General features: G+C 44.1%; 1 protein-coding gene and 1 long non-coding RNA gene across 2 annotated transcripts in view; both read right to left on the bottom strand.

Moving 5' to 3' along the window:
* PARVB (parvin beta) overlaps positions 1-8,838 on the bottom strand; it is a 70,763-nt gene extending 61,925 nt beyond the window's left edge. The window contains exon 1 of the mRNA XM_065032765.1: positions 8,318-8,838. Within this exon, the coding sequence (XP_064888837.1) occupies positions 8,318-8,432 (115 nt within the window). The 5' untranslated portion in view covers positions 8,433-8,838. The remainder of the gene's footprint in view (positions 1-8,317) is intronic.
* A 6,909-nt stretch (positions 8,839-15,747) lies between these two features.
* LOC135575610 (uncharacterized) lies at positions 15,748-18,313 on the bottom strand. Its single transcript, XR_010466685.1, has 3 exons — positions 18,181-18,313; positions 17,346-17,439; positions 15,748-15,878 (listed from the first exon to the last, which is right to left on the bottom strand). It is a non-coding gene; the product is annotated as an uncharacterized LOC135575610 (long non-coding RNA).
* Between the last annotated feature and the right edge of the window lie 257 nt (positions 18,314-18,570).

The following is an 18,570-nucleotide window of genomic DNA, read 5'->3' as shown; positions in this document are numbered from 1 at the left end:
GCAGCAAGGGTGACAAGGATCACAAACAGATGATGTTACAGCACAAGCAGAAAGCTCCTCCTGCTTATGATACATGTGAGTGTCTCTGTACAGTCTTGTGTCCCTGTTAAGACACCAGGAACCCTGACACAGGCGCATACTTGCAGGCCAAAATTTCCAGTAGTGCTCAAGAGATTTATTTGTACACTCAAGTCCCTTTGAAATCTAACAGCAATCTGGCATCTAAATCCCTCACTATAAGCTTTGAACTATCAGCTACATGGGCAGTTCTACTGCTACAAACTCTCCTCGGTTGTGTCCATGACACTTGTATGCATAAGGTACAGACATTAAATTTCCTTCCCAGTTGAACAGCAAAGCTGTAACTGCTGAAACACCAATTCCTGCAAACAGCAGACTCTACATCGAGCTGGTCTTGCCACAGACCACATAACCCTGGATCCCTTAGCAACAAGTTGTTCTAACATGCTTTCACAATGGAAAGAGCTTGCCAGCTAATCGCCCAAATCTCCTAACAGCAAAGTATGATCTAAAGCCCAAAGCTATGCATTGGAAAACTCCATCATCTCCATGCATTTTTTGATCAGCTGGCCTGTAGCAGGCTCTTAAAGCACATAAAAAGACGTTTAGCACTGTCATGCATAACTACACTAAAGCTTCTGGACTGCTGTATTGGTGAAGTACAAATCAGTGTGATGCATTTATATTAATAAAGACCTTAAATATTATAACTCAAAAATAAAAACACAAGTATTTAAGTCAGTATGATACAATCTATTACAGAATACAGCCTGATCTCCCTGCACAGATCCACCAGTGGGACCAAGAATCTCCCCTTCACATGGTCCAGCAGAGAACACCTGCACAGGCCTTGTATGGAGTCATGACATTGCGGCTCTTCCCATTCATACCAGATCCACGTGCAGCCCTCCATACATCAAAGTCTCCCAGGGCTCACCCACACACTCCTCAAAACAAAGGGCCAGATGCCAACACCTAGAAGTCTCTCCCAAGACATTAGTATTTAAATAAATCCTTTAGCAGAAACTAAAATAAACAGGTATCACTGAGTAAGTGCCTGAAACTAATGGCAGACTCATTTATAAGGAGAAAAGGGAGTCCATTTCCAAATCTTTGCATTAGTACTTTTAAGCAAATCTAAAATCAGGTCTTTGAAAATTAGAAGTGTTGATAACCACCATGCTAAGGTTTTACGATGCAACATAACAACGTCCTTACAATGCATCTTACATTAATGACTGCAACTCTGAAAATAAAACAACTCTAAAATGTCTGTTTTTCTTAAATAAAAGCAAGTCACTTTTTTCAATCCACTGCTGAAGAGCTACAGAGCTATTTCACGTATCTTGCTGCTTCCTTTCTGGAAGAAAACTTTCAGCTGTAATTCAAAACTCTATTGTCTCACCGAGAGACTGTGCCTAAAGCTGCGTTGGGTGAACCATCCTAACCCAGCTGTAGTTACAGGAGAAAAACACGGGGTTTATGACATTATTAAAAGGGTGACTCCTGTGCATGTAAAGTGAGACACTGACACAAACTATATCCACAGCAAATCTTTTGCCAGAATAGAACAGTGTCAGAACCCAAACTGGCACTGCTCTAGCAAGAAAAGACTGAAACCAGACTTGGTCAGAGGTATGCCTGAGCCCCACAGGAGAAACTCAGCAATTTGGCTACTCAAGTTCCAACTGGAAATTTACATCTCTCTGTGTTTAATTTACTAGTAGAAAGGATAATAAATTGAACCTGAACTTGCACGTCTGCACACAGTCTATGGATTTATGCATGCCTAGAACAGTGTGTAGCTTCAATACAATTATATGCAAATTCCTCTCTTAAAAAGCAAGTAATTCTGCTTAACCAGCACCCATCCCATCTTCTGTTTGGGTATTTCATCAGCAGTAGCCCATTATGATGCACAAACACACTTCCCCAGGCAACTATCCTGTCAGGCTGCAGCAAACACGCTACTTTGAACCAGGACAACAGATCAGACCCTAAATACTTTGGATTTGTCTCATCATCTAACTAAGAACTCACTGCCACGTACTATGAGCATGGCAAGTAAGTTAAGACGGGAGTGTGCTCCAACACCAGTATACTGAAAGGAAGAGCCTTAAAAAAATAAATCAAGTGTCAGGTTAGGAGATAGTAAGAAGCAACCAGTTGAAGTTTATCTCAAATTGCACCTCAAGGAACTGTGAGAGGCAGATTTGCTCATGAAGCTTCCTGTTGGGTGAGAAATGCCACAAGACTGACCTGCACCCTGCAGGCTACCTGGCACTTCACCGCTACGCCGAAATGCGGACATGCCTCAGGACAAACACAGGAACGCAGGCACCGCATCAGTAACACGCCTCTGTCCTGACCTTTCTAGGCACCAGGTGAATGCCCAAGTCCCACTTCTTCCACAATAGAGGGCTCAAAGCAATTATGCCACCCGTACCAGTTCATTAGCTAGGATACATGGGCACAGCCAGCACGAAACACAATCTGCAATGGCCAAGAATAGTTGTGACTGGGACAAATCCTGGCCATGAATAATACCAGCAACATGAGTGCCACTTGCAAGGCACATGAAGATTGAGTTAAGAGTGTCTTACAGCTTAACATCTTTTTAGGACCTATTGAACAGGCATCTTCCAGCATCATTTTGTAGCTAAATACATTTGTTAGCAGTCCCAAGCAGCCACCAGGCAGTGGCCAAAGCAAAGGTGCAGCACACTGAGACAGAGATATTACATTTTTTGCAGTCTGTTTACACAGATAGACCTCTGGGGACTGTATAACAGACAGCGTTAAAAAGATATTTTAACTATTTTCAGTATATTATGTTCAAATGAAAGATGAAATACATTTTCTAAGCAAGTCCAGTTCTCCTATCCTATTGTGTTCAAGGGGATGCCTTACAGACTTGAGATGTGCTCATCAACACAAAGGCAATGAAGTAGAGCTGGTTTTGAACCTCTTTTCCCTCCAGAGAGCAATCATCTGCACAAGCAGTCCCATCAGTTTCAAAGGAATGATACAGAGACTGTTTCCTCCAATTTAATTCTGCTATTGAGCTTATTTCCTCATGTTCTTCCCTCCAGAAAACCAAAGTGGATCAGGCAGTACGAGCAGCCCAACTTAAACAATTTGGAAACAGGTTTTAGCACATGTAGTGCTGTGGGAAATGCACAGATTGTGCAGCGCCTTTGACTAAGGATCACAGCACCAGAGAGGCCTCAGGACACACAGTTTCTTTCCCTGACTTTGCCACTGGCTTGCCAGATGACTTTGAAGAAACTACCTCCTCAGCCTCCAGTTTTTCTCCCTGTGAAAGAGAAGCAACAAGTGCCACCTTCCTCTGGGAGAAAAACCTTGCCACCAAGCTATTGACCAAACTGGTGTGCCCGCAGGCAAACACAACTGCAAACTTCTCACAGCCACGCCATCTCACTGTTATGCTGAGCCACAGACCCCAAGAACAATACTTAAATCTCCCTTGATATGTATAAAACCTTCATATTATTCAGCTGCTGTCGCAATAATTCTGCCCTCTGTAAAAGTGTCATCTCCCACCTTCTTCTCACATCCCCCCAACTCCTTGGCTTCATCAGAAACAATAAATTGCTCTTTTCTGGAGTGGTTCCCTTACCCTTGTGCACACCCTCAATTGTGTCACTGGGAAACAACACTAAGCAAGCAAGTCTGTTGTATTTTTCTCACTTGACTCCTCCATAGAGGCTATATATATACATACAAATACACAGATAGAACAATAGGAGGTTTATTTAGCCAAACACCTGTTGCCTGGATCTTTCATACAGTGTGTTAGGAGGAAAAGCAAGCAAAGCTTTGCAAATGGGCAAGTAGCAAAGCCTGCAGCAAACCCCCCCCCCTTTTATTTTGGTACAAAGACACCACCTGACTGACAGGAAAGGGGAGATTTTTATTTATTTTTTTTTTAATTCCTTTTCCAGATGGAGATGAAACACAGCACTATCTGAAACTGTATCTTTTACAGGGTCTGAAAGGAAGATAAGGGGTCATTTAGCTTACAAACTGTATCCTGCTATGGGCCCTGCCAACACCCCAATAGCTTCCTAAGGTATTTAAAGCAGATTTTGGAGCTCCTGAACTGATGTGCTAAAGTTTAGTAACCACATTACAGATCTGGCACATCCTGAAAGCCCAAGATGCAACAAGGACACAATGTTGTTGAACACATCTCTGCTCATTGCAGGGGGTTGGACTAGATTACCTTTGAAGGTCCCTTCCAAGCCAAACTATTCTATGATTCTATGTCACAGTAACATCAGGCAAACTTAGATTTTTGCAGATTTCCACAGAGCCTAATGTGGGGGCAGTGGGTGTAAACCAAGGGGTTGCACGAGCACTGGAACAAACACATCCCGCTTTTCTGAAGATGTGTCATGACTGACTGTAACATATTTAGGAACACGGTGCTCTTCCCGTAGACATATCCTTTCTCCAGCTGCTTCCCTCCCAGCTGGGCTCCCTGCTAGCACTTATGGGTTGAGTTCATTTGCAGGTTCTCCTGCGGTGAGACTCCACGGAGATCTTTCTATACTGACATTGGTCACCCACTTCAACATAATCTGCAGTCATTCAATAATCCTTAAGATGGGTAGTTTTCTCTCAGGAGCATATTTAGCCAAACTATGGGTTAAAACTGTTTCTGAGAAGGAAGAGGAAGGGAGAAGCCAAAACAGACGGGGTGATCACCCACCCCTTACTTCCATAGGAAACCAGGGTAAAAACAGCTCCCCCATGAACAACGGTGGCTGCTGCTTCTTTTCAGTCAGAGCTGCCTAATAAGTCAGTTCAGCCATAAAAATTCAGAAACATAAGCTGTAATGGTGTAAAGCAGAGGTTCAAGGTAGAAATTTAAAGGCTTCCTCAAACAGTAAAGCAACTTAGGGAATTTGACTCAAAACACTGAAGAACTTGACCTGAAATCTTAACGCTGCCTCACCCATTGGCACTCACTTGCAAAGCACTATGTCACGCCATACTGCTAAAGCAAAAGCAGCAGCAAAGCTGTTTACATGCTATGGTAAATACTTTGAATACTGCCGTAGTGACTATCGCCAGCGTACCTAGGAACCTTATTTATCCTTCCGTCACAAAGCAATGGTATGAGCTTGTGCTGGCCGCCTTGATAAGCCTAATGAACACTCCTCTCCCAACATAGCTTCTCTAAAAATAGGTTGCAGCATGTTATAAAGTAGTCAGCCAAAAAAACATTTAAATGTAGTAGCTTGTGGGTTTGTAGCCACACATTATCTTCATTTGTTACATGGCTGTCACCAATTATTAGAAAAAGAAAACTGCGTAAGTAACCAAGAAAAACTTTTTCAGTGTCAATGTAAGGATCTCTGTGCTACATGTCTTCTAAGTTGTGCGCAAAGACGAAAAGGATTAATATAAATGGATTGCAATTCTTTATATGAATACAGCTGAGATGGTGATAGCAGGCCTGCATTTATGCTATGATACAAAAGACAGGCAGTGAAAGCAAAAAGTTACGTATGAAGAGTCCTCTGGCTTGCTTACTTTTCATGCTGTCAGAGGCAGAGGAGACAAGAATGATTTTTTAATTGTGGCAAATCTGCAGCCAGAATTTTCATTTGCTATCGTGGACAGCAGCTGTTGGAGAGGGCAGTGTTTACTCTGGGAAGATCACTCTGACCTCTGCTGGTCCCCTCTGAAAAAAACAGCAGAAACTGCCTGAAGGGAGGGAGGCAGGGAATCCCCCAAGGGCAGAGCCATTCCAAAGCACCCAAGAAAAGCTGACTATGGCTCCTATATGGTCTGTCAATTCATTGAAGGAAGGCCACTCAAGCTTCCAATTAACTTCTGCTTCAACGCACGTATAAAGATTTAGTTTCTAGCCCTGAAATGTGCTCCAGCAGCTGCCCAGGTCCTACCACAATTCACCGAACGGCCTCTCTCCCCCTGGTGTGGACCTCACCACAACACATAGTCACTGCTTAGCCCCAGGCCCCCCCTCCAGTTTCACAGCCATGGTCTGGAGAGCCTGCGCTTCAGAGCTGTCCCACTTGATAGAGTGCGACATGTGCCTTCCTCAGGTCTTAAAACTTCCAACCAAAGAAAACTTAACAGGGTAAATAAGCTGTTTCCCCTGACAAGGAAGGGCCTCAGCTGCCTGCGGCCCCACAGCGCGGTGTGCAGGCACGTCACACCCAACACTCCTTTCTTGCAGACTGTCCTTTCTTTGCATTTTCAGGCCCAAATTAAAAGCCGAATCACATGTTTCAGTTTCCCCCCCATCCCGCTGACAGAAGCATGACTGTCATGCTTTACATTACCACAGCGGCGGTTCCCCACTAAGTACCGAGGGCAGTAACCGCAACAGGCCCTTCCATCACCACGAGGAGCTGTGGCCACAAGAGTAGGCAAGTAACGGGCAAACTCAGCAAAATGACTGGGTGGCCCCAGCCGAAAGCGGCTGTCTCACAAACATCATCCAGTGGTGTTGAAATTTGTCATTTTAAGATTGGACACTGCCAGCCTATTTAAGCTTAGACATCACCTTTGAATTAAATACACTCTTGAAGGGTGGGTGGTCCATCCCCTACTGGAGTTGAGTTTTCTCCATCACCTTCCTTCAGAAGGAAATGAGACCATCAGGAAAGTACAAATGCTTCTGCTGCTCCTCAGCAGAACTATGTTGGAGAAACTTGATTAAAAATAGATAATAAAGGAAATACCAGCAAGACACACCAAAACAGCCAGGAGAAGGAAAAGGAAGCAATTTCCTTGAGCCAGGTTTTGAGGCCAAATATTTTATTTTTAAATATTAAAAAGCTGCCTTCTAAATGCTGCTGGCAATTAACAGATTCAATATGGGTAAAACATGTGCTCACTCAACAGCCAGACAAAAGGAGACTGAAGCTCGCATTACATCCCTACCCTACACCCATCAGACACTAGAACAAAACCAAGGCCAGAAAGTCGAAATTGCCTTGAAGCGTAAGACAAGGACACCCAATTTTCCTGCTAGCAGACAGCAGCAGTTTGTGGATAATGTGGAGGAAGAGTTTCTCCACAGAAGTTGGTATTTGGTCAGTCAAAGAAGCAGAGGACGACAGAGTATGTCATCCTGGGAGGAGACAACACTCAGGAGAAAGGTGCACTTTGTGTATACAGGGCCGGACCATCTTTATCAAGTCTAGCGGCAGGACACTGTCCCCTTATCTACAACAACAACAAAAAAGTCACTTTGCCTGAGAGTAAACAGTGCTGTCTCTGCACAGCCCCTGGTGTAAGCAGATGGCTGTGAGAACACCTCGCACGCGTTGCCCACGCGAGCAGGCAGCACCAGGGGGGCAGCGCCAAGGCAGATCAGGGCAGAGGCACCTGCCCCACACAGCAGCAGGGTGGGTGCAGGAAGGAGGATGAGACACCCCAATGCAGGTGCTGGTCTACACAGCACAGCTCGGGCTGAGAAAGCTTCTCCAGCCTCCCAGCTCTGAAGAAGGGCTAACACACCCCTCCTCAGCTGGTGCCAGCGGTGACAACCCAAATGAACTCGGTATACCCGGTTTAAGTGTAGCCATGTCAGATCCTGGTGTTCACAGGCTAGGTGGTTTTGCTGAGGATATCTGGTTATGAAAAATACTCTGGGCAAAGTACCTACGCCAACATGAAGCCAATGAATGAAGCGGCCCTGGAATGAAACACGGGTGGATTTAATAATTCCCTTGTGATTTCTCCAACTCTCAGACTGGAAAAAAAACGACACCCACAGTCTCCTTGGTCACCAGAAGTTTATTTCACAGTGGGTATGGGGGTTCCCTTCCCACCAGCGGGCAGATGTAGGAGAAGGGGAGCCGGGAGCCGGCGGTGCCAGCGGCCAAGCCCGCAGCAGCCCTGGGGCGCGCCCGATGAATGGCCACCCCGCACCGGCGTGTGGCGGCGGCACCTCCCGGGTGCCGGGACCTCCCTGCAGCTTCCCCGCGGCCAAGCCCCCCCAAGCACCCACTCGCGGCGCCTGGGGCCCTGCAGGGCGCACGGAACGCCCACCCACCGCCCCCCTGCCCGGTCCAGCCGGGGTGGGCGAGGCCCCCGTGCCCCACCGCCCCGGGGCAGACAGCAGGCACGCCGCCCCCCCTGCGGCCCCCTCCTCAGTCGCGGGGGCTGGCGAACAAAAGGGGTTTCTGCCCGCAGGCTGCCCCGCGGAGGGACGGGACGGGACGGGGGAGCCGCTGCAAGTCACGCCGGTCGGATGCGCTTTCCTGCCTCCCTTCCGCGCGGGCGAACTCACCCTCCTTGGCTTTCTTCTTCCTCGCCAGGGTCCCGCCTAGCTTGCCCAGGAACGACTCGTCTTTCTTCATCCTGTGGGGCCGCAGCGTCGGGGATCGGACGGGCGCGGCGGACATGGGCTTTGCCTGGGGGGCTCGGGGGGAGGCTGCCCGATCCCTGCTCTGCCCTGCCCGGCGGCTGCGGCGGCTCGCCGAGCCCAACAAAGCCCGGCAGCGGGTGAATCGACCGAACTCGCGACCGAGCGGGGAGAGCCGGCAGCGGGAGGCGGGGGGTGTGCGAGCCGGAGCCGCACGGAGGGCAGGGGGCGGGCTGGGAGCCGCTGCCGGCGGCCACAGCGCCCTGCCACGGCCTGGAAGTCCGCGGGAGGCGGGGGCGGGCCGGCGGCGCCATCCCGCGCCCGCCGAGGGGCTGCGGGGCGGGACCCGGCCGGGGCAGCCGCCCGAGGCCAAGCCCGGGCCCAGGGCCAGCCGCCGGGCCGCAGCCGAACGGGAAGGTGTCACCTGCGGAGAGACGTGCGGTTCCTTCTCGGCTGCGACCGATGAGGAAAGGGGCGGAGGGGCCGCAGCTGTGTGAGCACCATAAGCGTGGTGTGTATGAACACAAAATCAGCCCAAACCAGAAAGTTGGTTTTGATCCCACAGAGAGAATTTCTTATTACTTATCATTTTACAGCACCTGGGAGTGTGATAAGGCACTTGGGGAATACGCTTTAAAAACAGGTCCTGGAGAGTTTATAGCGTTAAGCTCTGACCCTGCAAAGTCTTACACACATACCTAACTTGAAGCCCCTGAGGTGGTCCCATTGGCTTTAATGAGACTATTGGGGACTTGAAGTCATTCACATGCCTTTGGCCGTGCTTCTGCAAGTGGTTCCTGTCAGCAGCCCTTGCCCCAACAAAGAACCGCATTTAGATCAACACGACTTGGCACAGGAGCCGAACACCACACTTACAGGACAGATTTTAATGCTTGACCTGACACAAACGTAACACTACAAAACGCATCCAGAGCATAAGACAGCAGCAGAGACACATCCTTCTGAGTGTGTAGTTTAACTTGAGATCTAACCAGAGCTAATCCTTTCTGTCATGAAGACCTATTCTTGTCCCTCACCTCCAGCTGCTTGTTGCTTTTCTACAAGCACTTAGGTAACTAATAATTAAAAAAAAAAATAATTAAAAAAAAAATATCACCTTGCCTAGTTTTTTGGTGTGACTGAGCATAAAGTCACCCAAGTGCAAGTGCCCACAGAAGGGAAGTGGTAGTAACATATGACAGGGGCTGGGAAGGCCCTTTCAAATGGCAGCACAGGCTTCTATGAACTAAAGATTATCAATAACTTGCAGCCAGATATATGACGGAATGATGACTTATTCTGAGTAGACATTAGTTCTTTGGAGATCCAACTCTGAATATTTTCCAGAGTGAATACTAACTTTTCAAAAATTGTATTTTATTTTGCTTTTTTAATGTTAGTGCTTTCAGAGGAAGGTGCCAAACTGGACTGACACATAGTAATCCAGCTTTGCAATTATAAAGAGAGTACCAAAGAACAGGAGGGATGTTGCTGTTGCCAGTGGCCAAACGTTGGACGGGGGAAGTTCAAATGCTTTTTAATAAGAACTATGCATTCCAGGACTGGGCAGTGCAGCCCACCTCTCGAGGCACGGCAGGGAGCTTTGATCAAGAGCCTGGAACTCATCCTGCAGTCACAGGCCCAAGGGACTCACTGCACCCAGCAGCTATCCCACCATGTCAGCTGAGAATATGATGCTACTCAAAACAGGACAGAGCTGCCCTTAACTGCAAGGAAAGAAACGCTGCACAACACTCAACATTTAATGAAAATGGCTTTTCCTTGCATGAGACAGAAGCTGTGAATAATTCTTCAGAGCACAAACCCAAAACAGGAGGGTGTTTGAACAGAAATGTGGCTTTTGTCCAAAGAGGAACATGGTGCAGAATACAGTTTGATTTTGCCTGAAAGTGTTTCCAAGAGACTGAGAGTTTTGCGTTTCTCTCATAACTCTAGTTAACGGAATACAGAGTAGTTTCTAAATATAGAGATACTGTTAATTTATCTGTGTTGCATTTTAAAATCTGTATATTTTTGTATAAAATCTGTAAATTCCTGTATAAAAATATTTTTCTTTTCCCCATTGAAAGCAATACTTAACACAATAGATAATGAAAGATTCAAGAAAACAATGCTTGCTCATGTGTTTCTCTATTTGTTTTTCTTTTTGCATGTGAACCATTGGTTTGCCTAACAGGCTCTGCTCCTGCTGTTGTGTTTTGCAAATCCACAGGAGAGTGGTGAACAGACAAATACTATTTCAAAGAGCAGAACTGAGGGGTAGTCAGTCACAGGTTTGGACGAGGACCTGCAGCTGTTTTTAATATTCACATTTAATGGATTAGATGCCAAGTTTGTAATTTTCCTGTGCTCAAGCGGCCTACTGCTTCAGCATAGTGAGGTCTGAAGTCACCTGCAGCACTGCTGTGCATCACTGGCAAAAGCAACAAAGGAATGGGAGTGCTGTTGCTGTGTCTCAGAAGTCCCGCGTTGATGGCAGCTCAGACCAGAACTTCGCATCAGATTAATGAGCAGCATTGCCATGTCCATCATCTCCTCCAACCCCGCACTACCATTACGTTATGTGTTACCACATCATTTAAGTATCTCACAAAATAATATGTACTGTGGATTTTAACAGAATGGTCACTCCCACTGGCTGCGCAAGCAGTTCCTACAAGCCATGTTTCTTGTGGTCTGCCCCACCAGCCAGGGTGCCAAGTGGTGATCCTGCCCTGCTGACCTCCATTCAGGAGCCCCGAGAACACTGTCTTGTTCTGCATCATCCCAGCTCCATGTTCCTGTGTACTGGCCACAATTATGTTCTTCTCATGTGCTCACCTCTTCCCTAACCAGCACAGATTTTCCTTAAAGGTTACTGCTGCACTAGGACACGCATGTCTTGCTTTGTTGCAGAAATGTTTGCCTTAGCTCATAGATACCACTGCCTTTAAAAAGCAGTGAACTTTATGCTGTGCTGATTTTGGAGGGTGCAGTAAACCTAAAACCTTCACTCTTAATTAGACAGCCTACTGTCCCGGCTTTAATCAAATAACCGCCTCCCTGCAAATACTGGATCTTTATACCTCACAGCAAAATAAGCCTGCCCTGTGTTTGTCCATAAAGGCAATGATGATGATGACTTGTTATTGAAACTGCTTCTTTGGAAGAATTCTATTTCCTGAAACAACAATGTGCAAAAGCTTTTAGACCGTGAGAACTTACTGAGGCTGGGATCAATACCAGTTACAAATCCACCTCTCACTTAAATGATTTTGAGGTTTCAGGCTATACCTAATTAATGTTTTATGTTGATTTCCTGCACAGGAGAGGGTTCTTCCATGGGCTCTTGCTGGTGGAAAAAATGGATTAGCATACCAAAAATGTTAGCTATTCTACTTTATTCAAATACCTACACTTCAACTATTACACGTTTTTCTACTGAATATTTAATAGAATCATATAGTTGTTTTGGTTGGAAGAGACCTTTAAGATCAGCAAGTCCAACCATTAACCCAACACTGGCACTAAACCATGTCCCTAAGAGCCTCATCTACGTGTCTTTTGAACACCTCCAGGGATGGTGACTCCACCACTTCCCTGGGCAGCCTGTTCCAGTGCCTGACAACCCTTTCTGTGAATAAATTTTCCTGATATCCAATCTAAACCTTCCCTGGCGCAACTCATGGCCATTTCCTCTTGTTATCTCTCTTGCTACTTTGGAGAAGAGACCAACACCCTCCATGTTCCAACCTCCTTTCAGGGAGTTGTGGACAGCAAGGAGGTTTCCCCTCAGCCTCCTTTTCTCCAGGCTGAACAGCCCCAGTTCCCTCAGCTGCCCCTCATCAGACTTGTGCTCCAGGCCCCTCACCAGCTTCGTTGCCCTTCTCTGCACTCTCTCCAGCACCTGGATGTCTTTACTGTAGTGAGGGGCCAAAAACTGAACACAGGATTCGAGGTGCAGCCTCACGGGTTGCTAATGAGATGCACACCCCATTTGCCATACAGAGGCACGTATGGTATGAATACCTGCATCTTCCACACAGTTCTGTGTCTACATGTCCAGCACCACAGCTGGACATCTGCTCCAGTACCGGGTTTGTTAGTCAAGTGTGGTGTTGCAGCATTTAACAGCAGGAGTGCCAGTACTGCAAGTGTTAAAAAGTTGCATCATTTCTTAAGTAATTTAATTCAAATACAGCTCCTCCACCTTTTTGGAGGAATGCTATTAAAATCTTCATAGACAGGAACTTATAACCTGTGAGTCTTGTGTGTACAATACAAACACTGATGACAAAATCAACTCCCATGCAGCAAATGTGCGCAGATAAAGATGAGACACGCTTTCCATCTACAGAGAACAGCACTCCCTGCAGTTCTTTCTACGCTTTAAGTTAATATTACAATCAATACGTCAGGAAAATAGGAATAAATAAATAACAAAGGAATAGCTTTAATTATGCTGAAGTAGTACACAGAAAGACTTTAATTGGTTAAACTGCCCGTTTCATTTAAAGTTATTATACACTTTGCAGAATTAAATAATTAGCAAGGACATCAACTGCATTCTGCTGGCACAAGCCAAATGGGAAACTTTAGAAATTCAAAGCTCCATTTTAAATGCATCAAAAATAACCTGAATCCGTATGAAAAACACTAGTAACACTAAAGCACACATAGATGTTGATCTGCAACAGGACTGGCAGAGTGGGTGTTTTCCTTACATAAAATTCATACTGAACTCTTAGGTTACATTTAGCCTTAAGCCAGTGTGGAAAAAGTATTTTATCCAACCTCTGTGGAAAAAAATAAAATCAATTCTCATACCTGAATTTTTTATGAAATCGTAATCAGAAAATCCATGAGTACAATCTTCAAGCAAGAACACACAGAAATTGGTTCACAAGCTATACACACAGTCCAAACAGGATATAAAACTTCACCGACTGAAGTACAGCACTCAATATGTAATGACTTACAAGCAAGTAACCTTTAATAACTGAAATAAAACCACACAGATACATCCATTCACCTCTTTGATGCCCTATGTATTTATAAAGAAATGCTTAAATTTGTAGCCTAAGTAGAAAAAGCCTGTCAGCCTATTGCAAAGCAGAAGGAGGCTGGGTTGTTTGAGAGAAGAAGAAGGAGCCTATGGCAAAAGAAAGTAAAATTACACTTCAAAAAAACCAAAACAAAACCTGGAGACATTCTGAGACACATCACGGTGGTTCAAACAAACAGCGCTCTTCAAAGTAGGAAATGAAGAGCTCGTATCAGTACTTCCATCACATGTGTGGTAGTCTTTAATAACTTAACTGGCTGATGGCCACTGAAAGTGACGCAGCTGCTGCCGCATGAGTTGAATGGCCTTTGGTTTGAAGTGCGTATTCTGTCTAAAGACAAGCCTGAAGGTGGCCAGCTGCGTTAGTCCTTTAAACCTTCCATACCAGCACCCTCCATCCCAGAAAATTCTCTCTGGTATCCCACCTCTCATCAGGGATGAGATTCCTGTGAGTGTATGCTCATTAAGAAACCTATCGGAGCATAAGTATGTCTTCTCAGAAACAGAGAATTACACTGGAAAGACTAAAACTAGTTCAAAATCTGTTCTTAATTTCAGCCCTAAACTGTTAGCTTTAATATTTAGCTGAACATTTTTAAGTCTGAATTCACATTTGCTCCTTTTGATATTGCTCGCCTTCTTTTTTATAAAGGTTTTCTGTTTCTCCTACTTCAGCCTTATAATATTTTTACTGTATTCAAAATTTAGACTTCACGAAATAAGTAGATGCATCACAAAATAATGGTGACGTTGAATATATGGTCTCTTCTTCACATATTGCAGCAAAGCAAAACAACCCACTTTTTAAACTAGAAAATAATTACATACAGTCCTGTTCTAATATTATAATACCTTTACTGATTTTTCTAAGGTGATAGATACCTTATTGTCACAAGACATTGTTACAGTTGATTTTTCTTCCTGGTCTACCAAATGAGTGAAAATGTGTTGGGGGGGTTGGTGTTGTGTTTTAAATAATATTACTTATAGAGTACTGAGGTAGAAATGTACCACCTACCTGATGCTACTGATTTGCTTCAGAATAATTTATTTAGCTGAAAAACTTTTAAAAATACCATTTATTCTGTGCAGACATTGGCTCTACCAGCTGCAGACCGGGCTGCATTTTTTGCTTAACGATGGAAGAACGCCAAATGCTCCAGCTTGCACAGAATACATCCAGCGTAAAGTCCTGTCCCAATTAAGTTTAAATCATCTAAGAGCACTGCAGTTGCTAACAGCGATTTAGCACTGCTGTCATCAAACATGCCTTCAATTACATTATTTCAAAAACCTTTCCATGGTGGAGAGACTGTGTAAAAGCCCTTCTGAAAAGGATCCACCACTGCTGTAGCCGCCAGGCTCCAGCCTTTCTAAAGACAAGAACGGTACAACAAACCTACAATCTTATACACTCAGATTCTATAATTTCAGAATTATTTTCTTATGTTATCCCATACAAAGTTCAGGATAATCTCCCAGACGTCTGACCAACTCCTTAATATTCCCACGAGGGAATAATTCTTTTTCTCTGTAACATCACAGTCAAAATTTATACTTTTTAATTTGAGTAACTGCTCACACACCCCAGAGAAGGCAGAGCCAACCTGACCCCTGCTTACTTCTCTGTGGGTCTGTACGTTTTATCACCCATGAGAGGAAGACCCTGAATGCTTCCTTCAAAGGGCACAACGTGGACAGCAATTTCGACAAAACCAACAGGTATTTTGGAACAGCAGTATTATCAAACACCAGTTGCTACATCTCTGCAGAGATTTCCATTGGCAGCAGGTACAGACCTGTATTAAAAAAGACACAGAGCAACAGCAAATGTACTTATGTCGAAGTACGCTTTCAAATTATTCAGAAGTCAGCATTATGGTCTATTTTTAAATAAAATACAGTTATGCTTTTAACAAGATGGCAGCAAACCTGCCCCCTACATTCTAACAACCTCCTCATTTCCTCTTCCACATTCCCCCAAAGCTCCCAAGCAGCTTACTAATGAGCAGTACCTAATATCACCAGATGTCCCAAAAAGAAAGAGCATTTTCAGGTTTTTTATGTAGGTGGAACAGCTCCAAAAAGTCAGTTAACTGTCTTACAGCTGGTGATACAAGCATTAGTCCTGTTTCTGAGCTATTACAGCATTCTCACTGGCTCAGAGGTGTCCCCAATACAGCAACAAGAGCCCTTGTCCCCGGAAGCCCTCCTCTCCTCCCCAGGCCTCTTTTAGCCCCTAGAAAGGACTGTAAGCAGTAATGTAACAACAGTTGAAGAAACTCTGTTTCAGACAGTATTTGCATCCTCAGCTCTGTTCAGATAAAATGAAGGAGTCCACAAGCACGTGGGCAGTGCAGTTCCATGTGTGCCATTTGCAGGCATTTATCACCATCTCCCCATCCAAAGCAGCAGGCATGGCTGTAAAAACAAGAGCATCCTGACTTCTCCATAGGTAAAGTGATATCCAAACCTATCCATTTAAGCAAATACCACGCTTTTGCATTAGCTAGGCTACAAGCCTTCCTTACGCCTTTTATCTTTTCACATACAAACTCTGGCCAGAAATGCAATCAGCCAGGAATTCAGATCTGTCCAGAGCTGTTCTGCCACTGCGACTGCTCAGTACTACAGCAGCTTCTGCTGGGATTCTGATTCCTGTCTTATCCATCCCAATTATTAGAGCCTCTGCAATGAATTTTAAATGCAAATATATTAATCATATCAATATTCTACAGAAGTAAGTGTAATCCAGATGTTGCTTCTGGAGGAATGCAGGAATGCTTTATGTACCATGATAGTTTTTGTGCACTTGTTCATATGCTGTTAGAAAATGTTATCTTTTGATGTACTGCAATACAGGTGGGGAAAACAGTGACCCAGGTAAATGCTCATGTAACGTGATTTTTCTCCCTTTATCCTTACTGGATAATTCTGTAGTATGTGGTACAGCGTGGTCTGTCAGCAGATGTGCCTGAAAGGCCTCTTCAGCCTTCAGCAACGTTTCCCCTATTCATCCCTTATTTCTGATACAGATCACAGTTCTTTCCAAACTTAATTGTGGACTATCTGCTTCTTGGTGTGCAGGCTGAGGCTATTTCTGTAACTCTGCTGAACTCAGGAAGGCTACTATGCCCTCTAAAATGACCCGCTTAGGGCACTCTCACGTAATACCTACTACACTTTGAGCAGCCTTTAGTAAGAAACAACGTGCACAAAATGTAGCTTTTAAGGCAAAAGAATACATCTAATATTATCAAAAGGACCAGAATAAACTTTGAAGTCCTAGGAGAGAATCCTAACAGTATTAGGTATTTAAACATTCCCATTAAAAATATTTGTATATGTCAAAATGTAGATAGCGCTGGAGATAAAACAGTAACATTTGTTGACATTCTTAACATAGTGTCATGTTTTATCTCATAACAACAAGAAATCATCAAAAATGCTTTGTTAAATATATCTTTGCTACAGCAGCTGTCAGATATACACACTGAAAAAGGTTCTTTATATTAGATTTTGGTATTTGAAACAGACCTGACCTCTGTCATACACAAAATTTTCTGTTTTGAACATCTGTGAGCCTGTTGCTGCAACTTTATAAAAAGGGAAGGATGTTTAGTCAAGCAGAGCTCTGCAAAACCAAGATGGATCAGTTTTTAGCCTTCATATTTTAGAAAGTGAGTTATAAACATGAACAGATTTAGTTACTGTATAACAGCAACGGCAATATATACCAATGCCAAAGCAATGTATAAAACTGTGGTCTCTTTCTTTAAAGAGTGGAGCTCCAGTGCTAACCTGACTGGGGACAAGACTTCATGGGAGTCCTGGCAGCATTCAGCAAAGCTGAGCAGCTTGTCAGTATCTCCAAACCTGTGTCTTTACCTGAGTGGAAGAAACCAGGAGTATAATAGCTTGTGTATTTCCATTCTGCTCTCCCAGAATTTTCTTTGTATTGTGATTTAAATTTTGCCAACACCTAATAACAAAAAGTGCAAATTTAGATGCAGGGAAAGTGGATTCTAGGGTCAGATTCTCTTAGGATGACAGCTCAAGATTGATGCATATAGAAAAATTTAATATGTAACCAAGTTGTTAGGACTAAATAAGTGAATTAGTCCAACCTTATAAAAACTGGAATACACGCCAAGTGATAAAGCAGGATGTTGCTTTTAAGTTAAATCAGCATCTGAAGAAGTCAGTCAAGAGGCCTCTCACACAAGAACACACAAGGTAGTATCACACCATCACATCTGGACATCACTTTTTGCAACTGCTACAAAAAGATCCGTTTGCAAGACCCAAATCACTGGCTTTCCTGAGAGCACTAAAACACTCAAAACTGCCTCAGAGATGAGAACCCTGAACCTTTCAAAGTTATTATTGAATTTAGTATTTACTGTGCTGAACAGCTAATTTGAACTATTACAGTAAGCAATTCAGATTGTAGAAGGCATTTAAGTATCATTATTTTACAACAGAAAAATATATTAGAAACAGAATATTTTGGTTCACTGTGCTGATTTTGCTGGGGTCGAGTTAATTTTCTTCATAGCATTTATAATATTTTCTTTTTAGTAGCTAACACAGTTTTTTGTTTTAGATTTAGTATGAGAATAGTGTGACAGCACACTGAACTTCCCAAGGGACAGAGTTATGTTTTCTTTCCGGTAGCTAGGCTATGTTTTGGAGTTGATACAAAAAGAACGTGAGAACTCACTGATGTTTTGGCTGTTGCCAAGAAGACCAAGGACTTTTTCAGCTTTGCAGCTGCAGGTGCACTTAGAAACAGGAGAACACCTAGACTGACATCCAGGTTGGCCATATTCCTGACCTGCATCATGCTCCGTATAGAACTGGAGCTGTCTTTTCCAGCTCTGTGGTTTTGCCATTTTGTGGGATCAGTTGTTTGGGACCAGAGCATTTTCCTTTCTGGGACCGGCTGTTGGCGTGATCGTGTTCAAGCATGAACTGCTGCTCGGATCTCCACTCTTCCAGGATCAGCTGTACAGAACCAGTGTTCATAAGCAATTGCATTATATATCACTTATTTTATTATTAGTAGTGTGTGTATATATATATAATCATTATTTTTATTATTATTTTCTCT

The sequence above is a fragment of the Columba livia genome, chromosome 1, assembly GCF_036013475.1.
Source record: "Columba livia isolate bColLiv1 breed racing homer chromosome 1, bColLiv1.pat.W.v2, whole genome shotgun sequence".
NCBI classification, from domain to species: domain Eukaryota; kingdom Metazoa; phylum Chordata; class Aves; order Columbiformes; family Columbidae; genus Columba; species Columba livia.
Note: the sequence above shows the minus strand (reverse complement) of the source record. Positions and strands in the feature narration are given on the sequence as shown.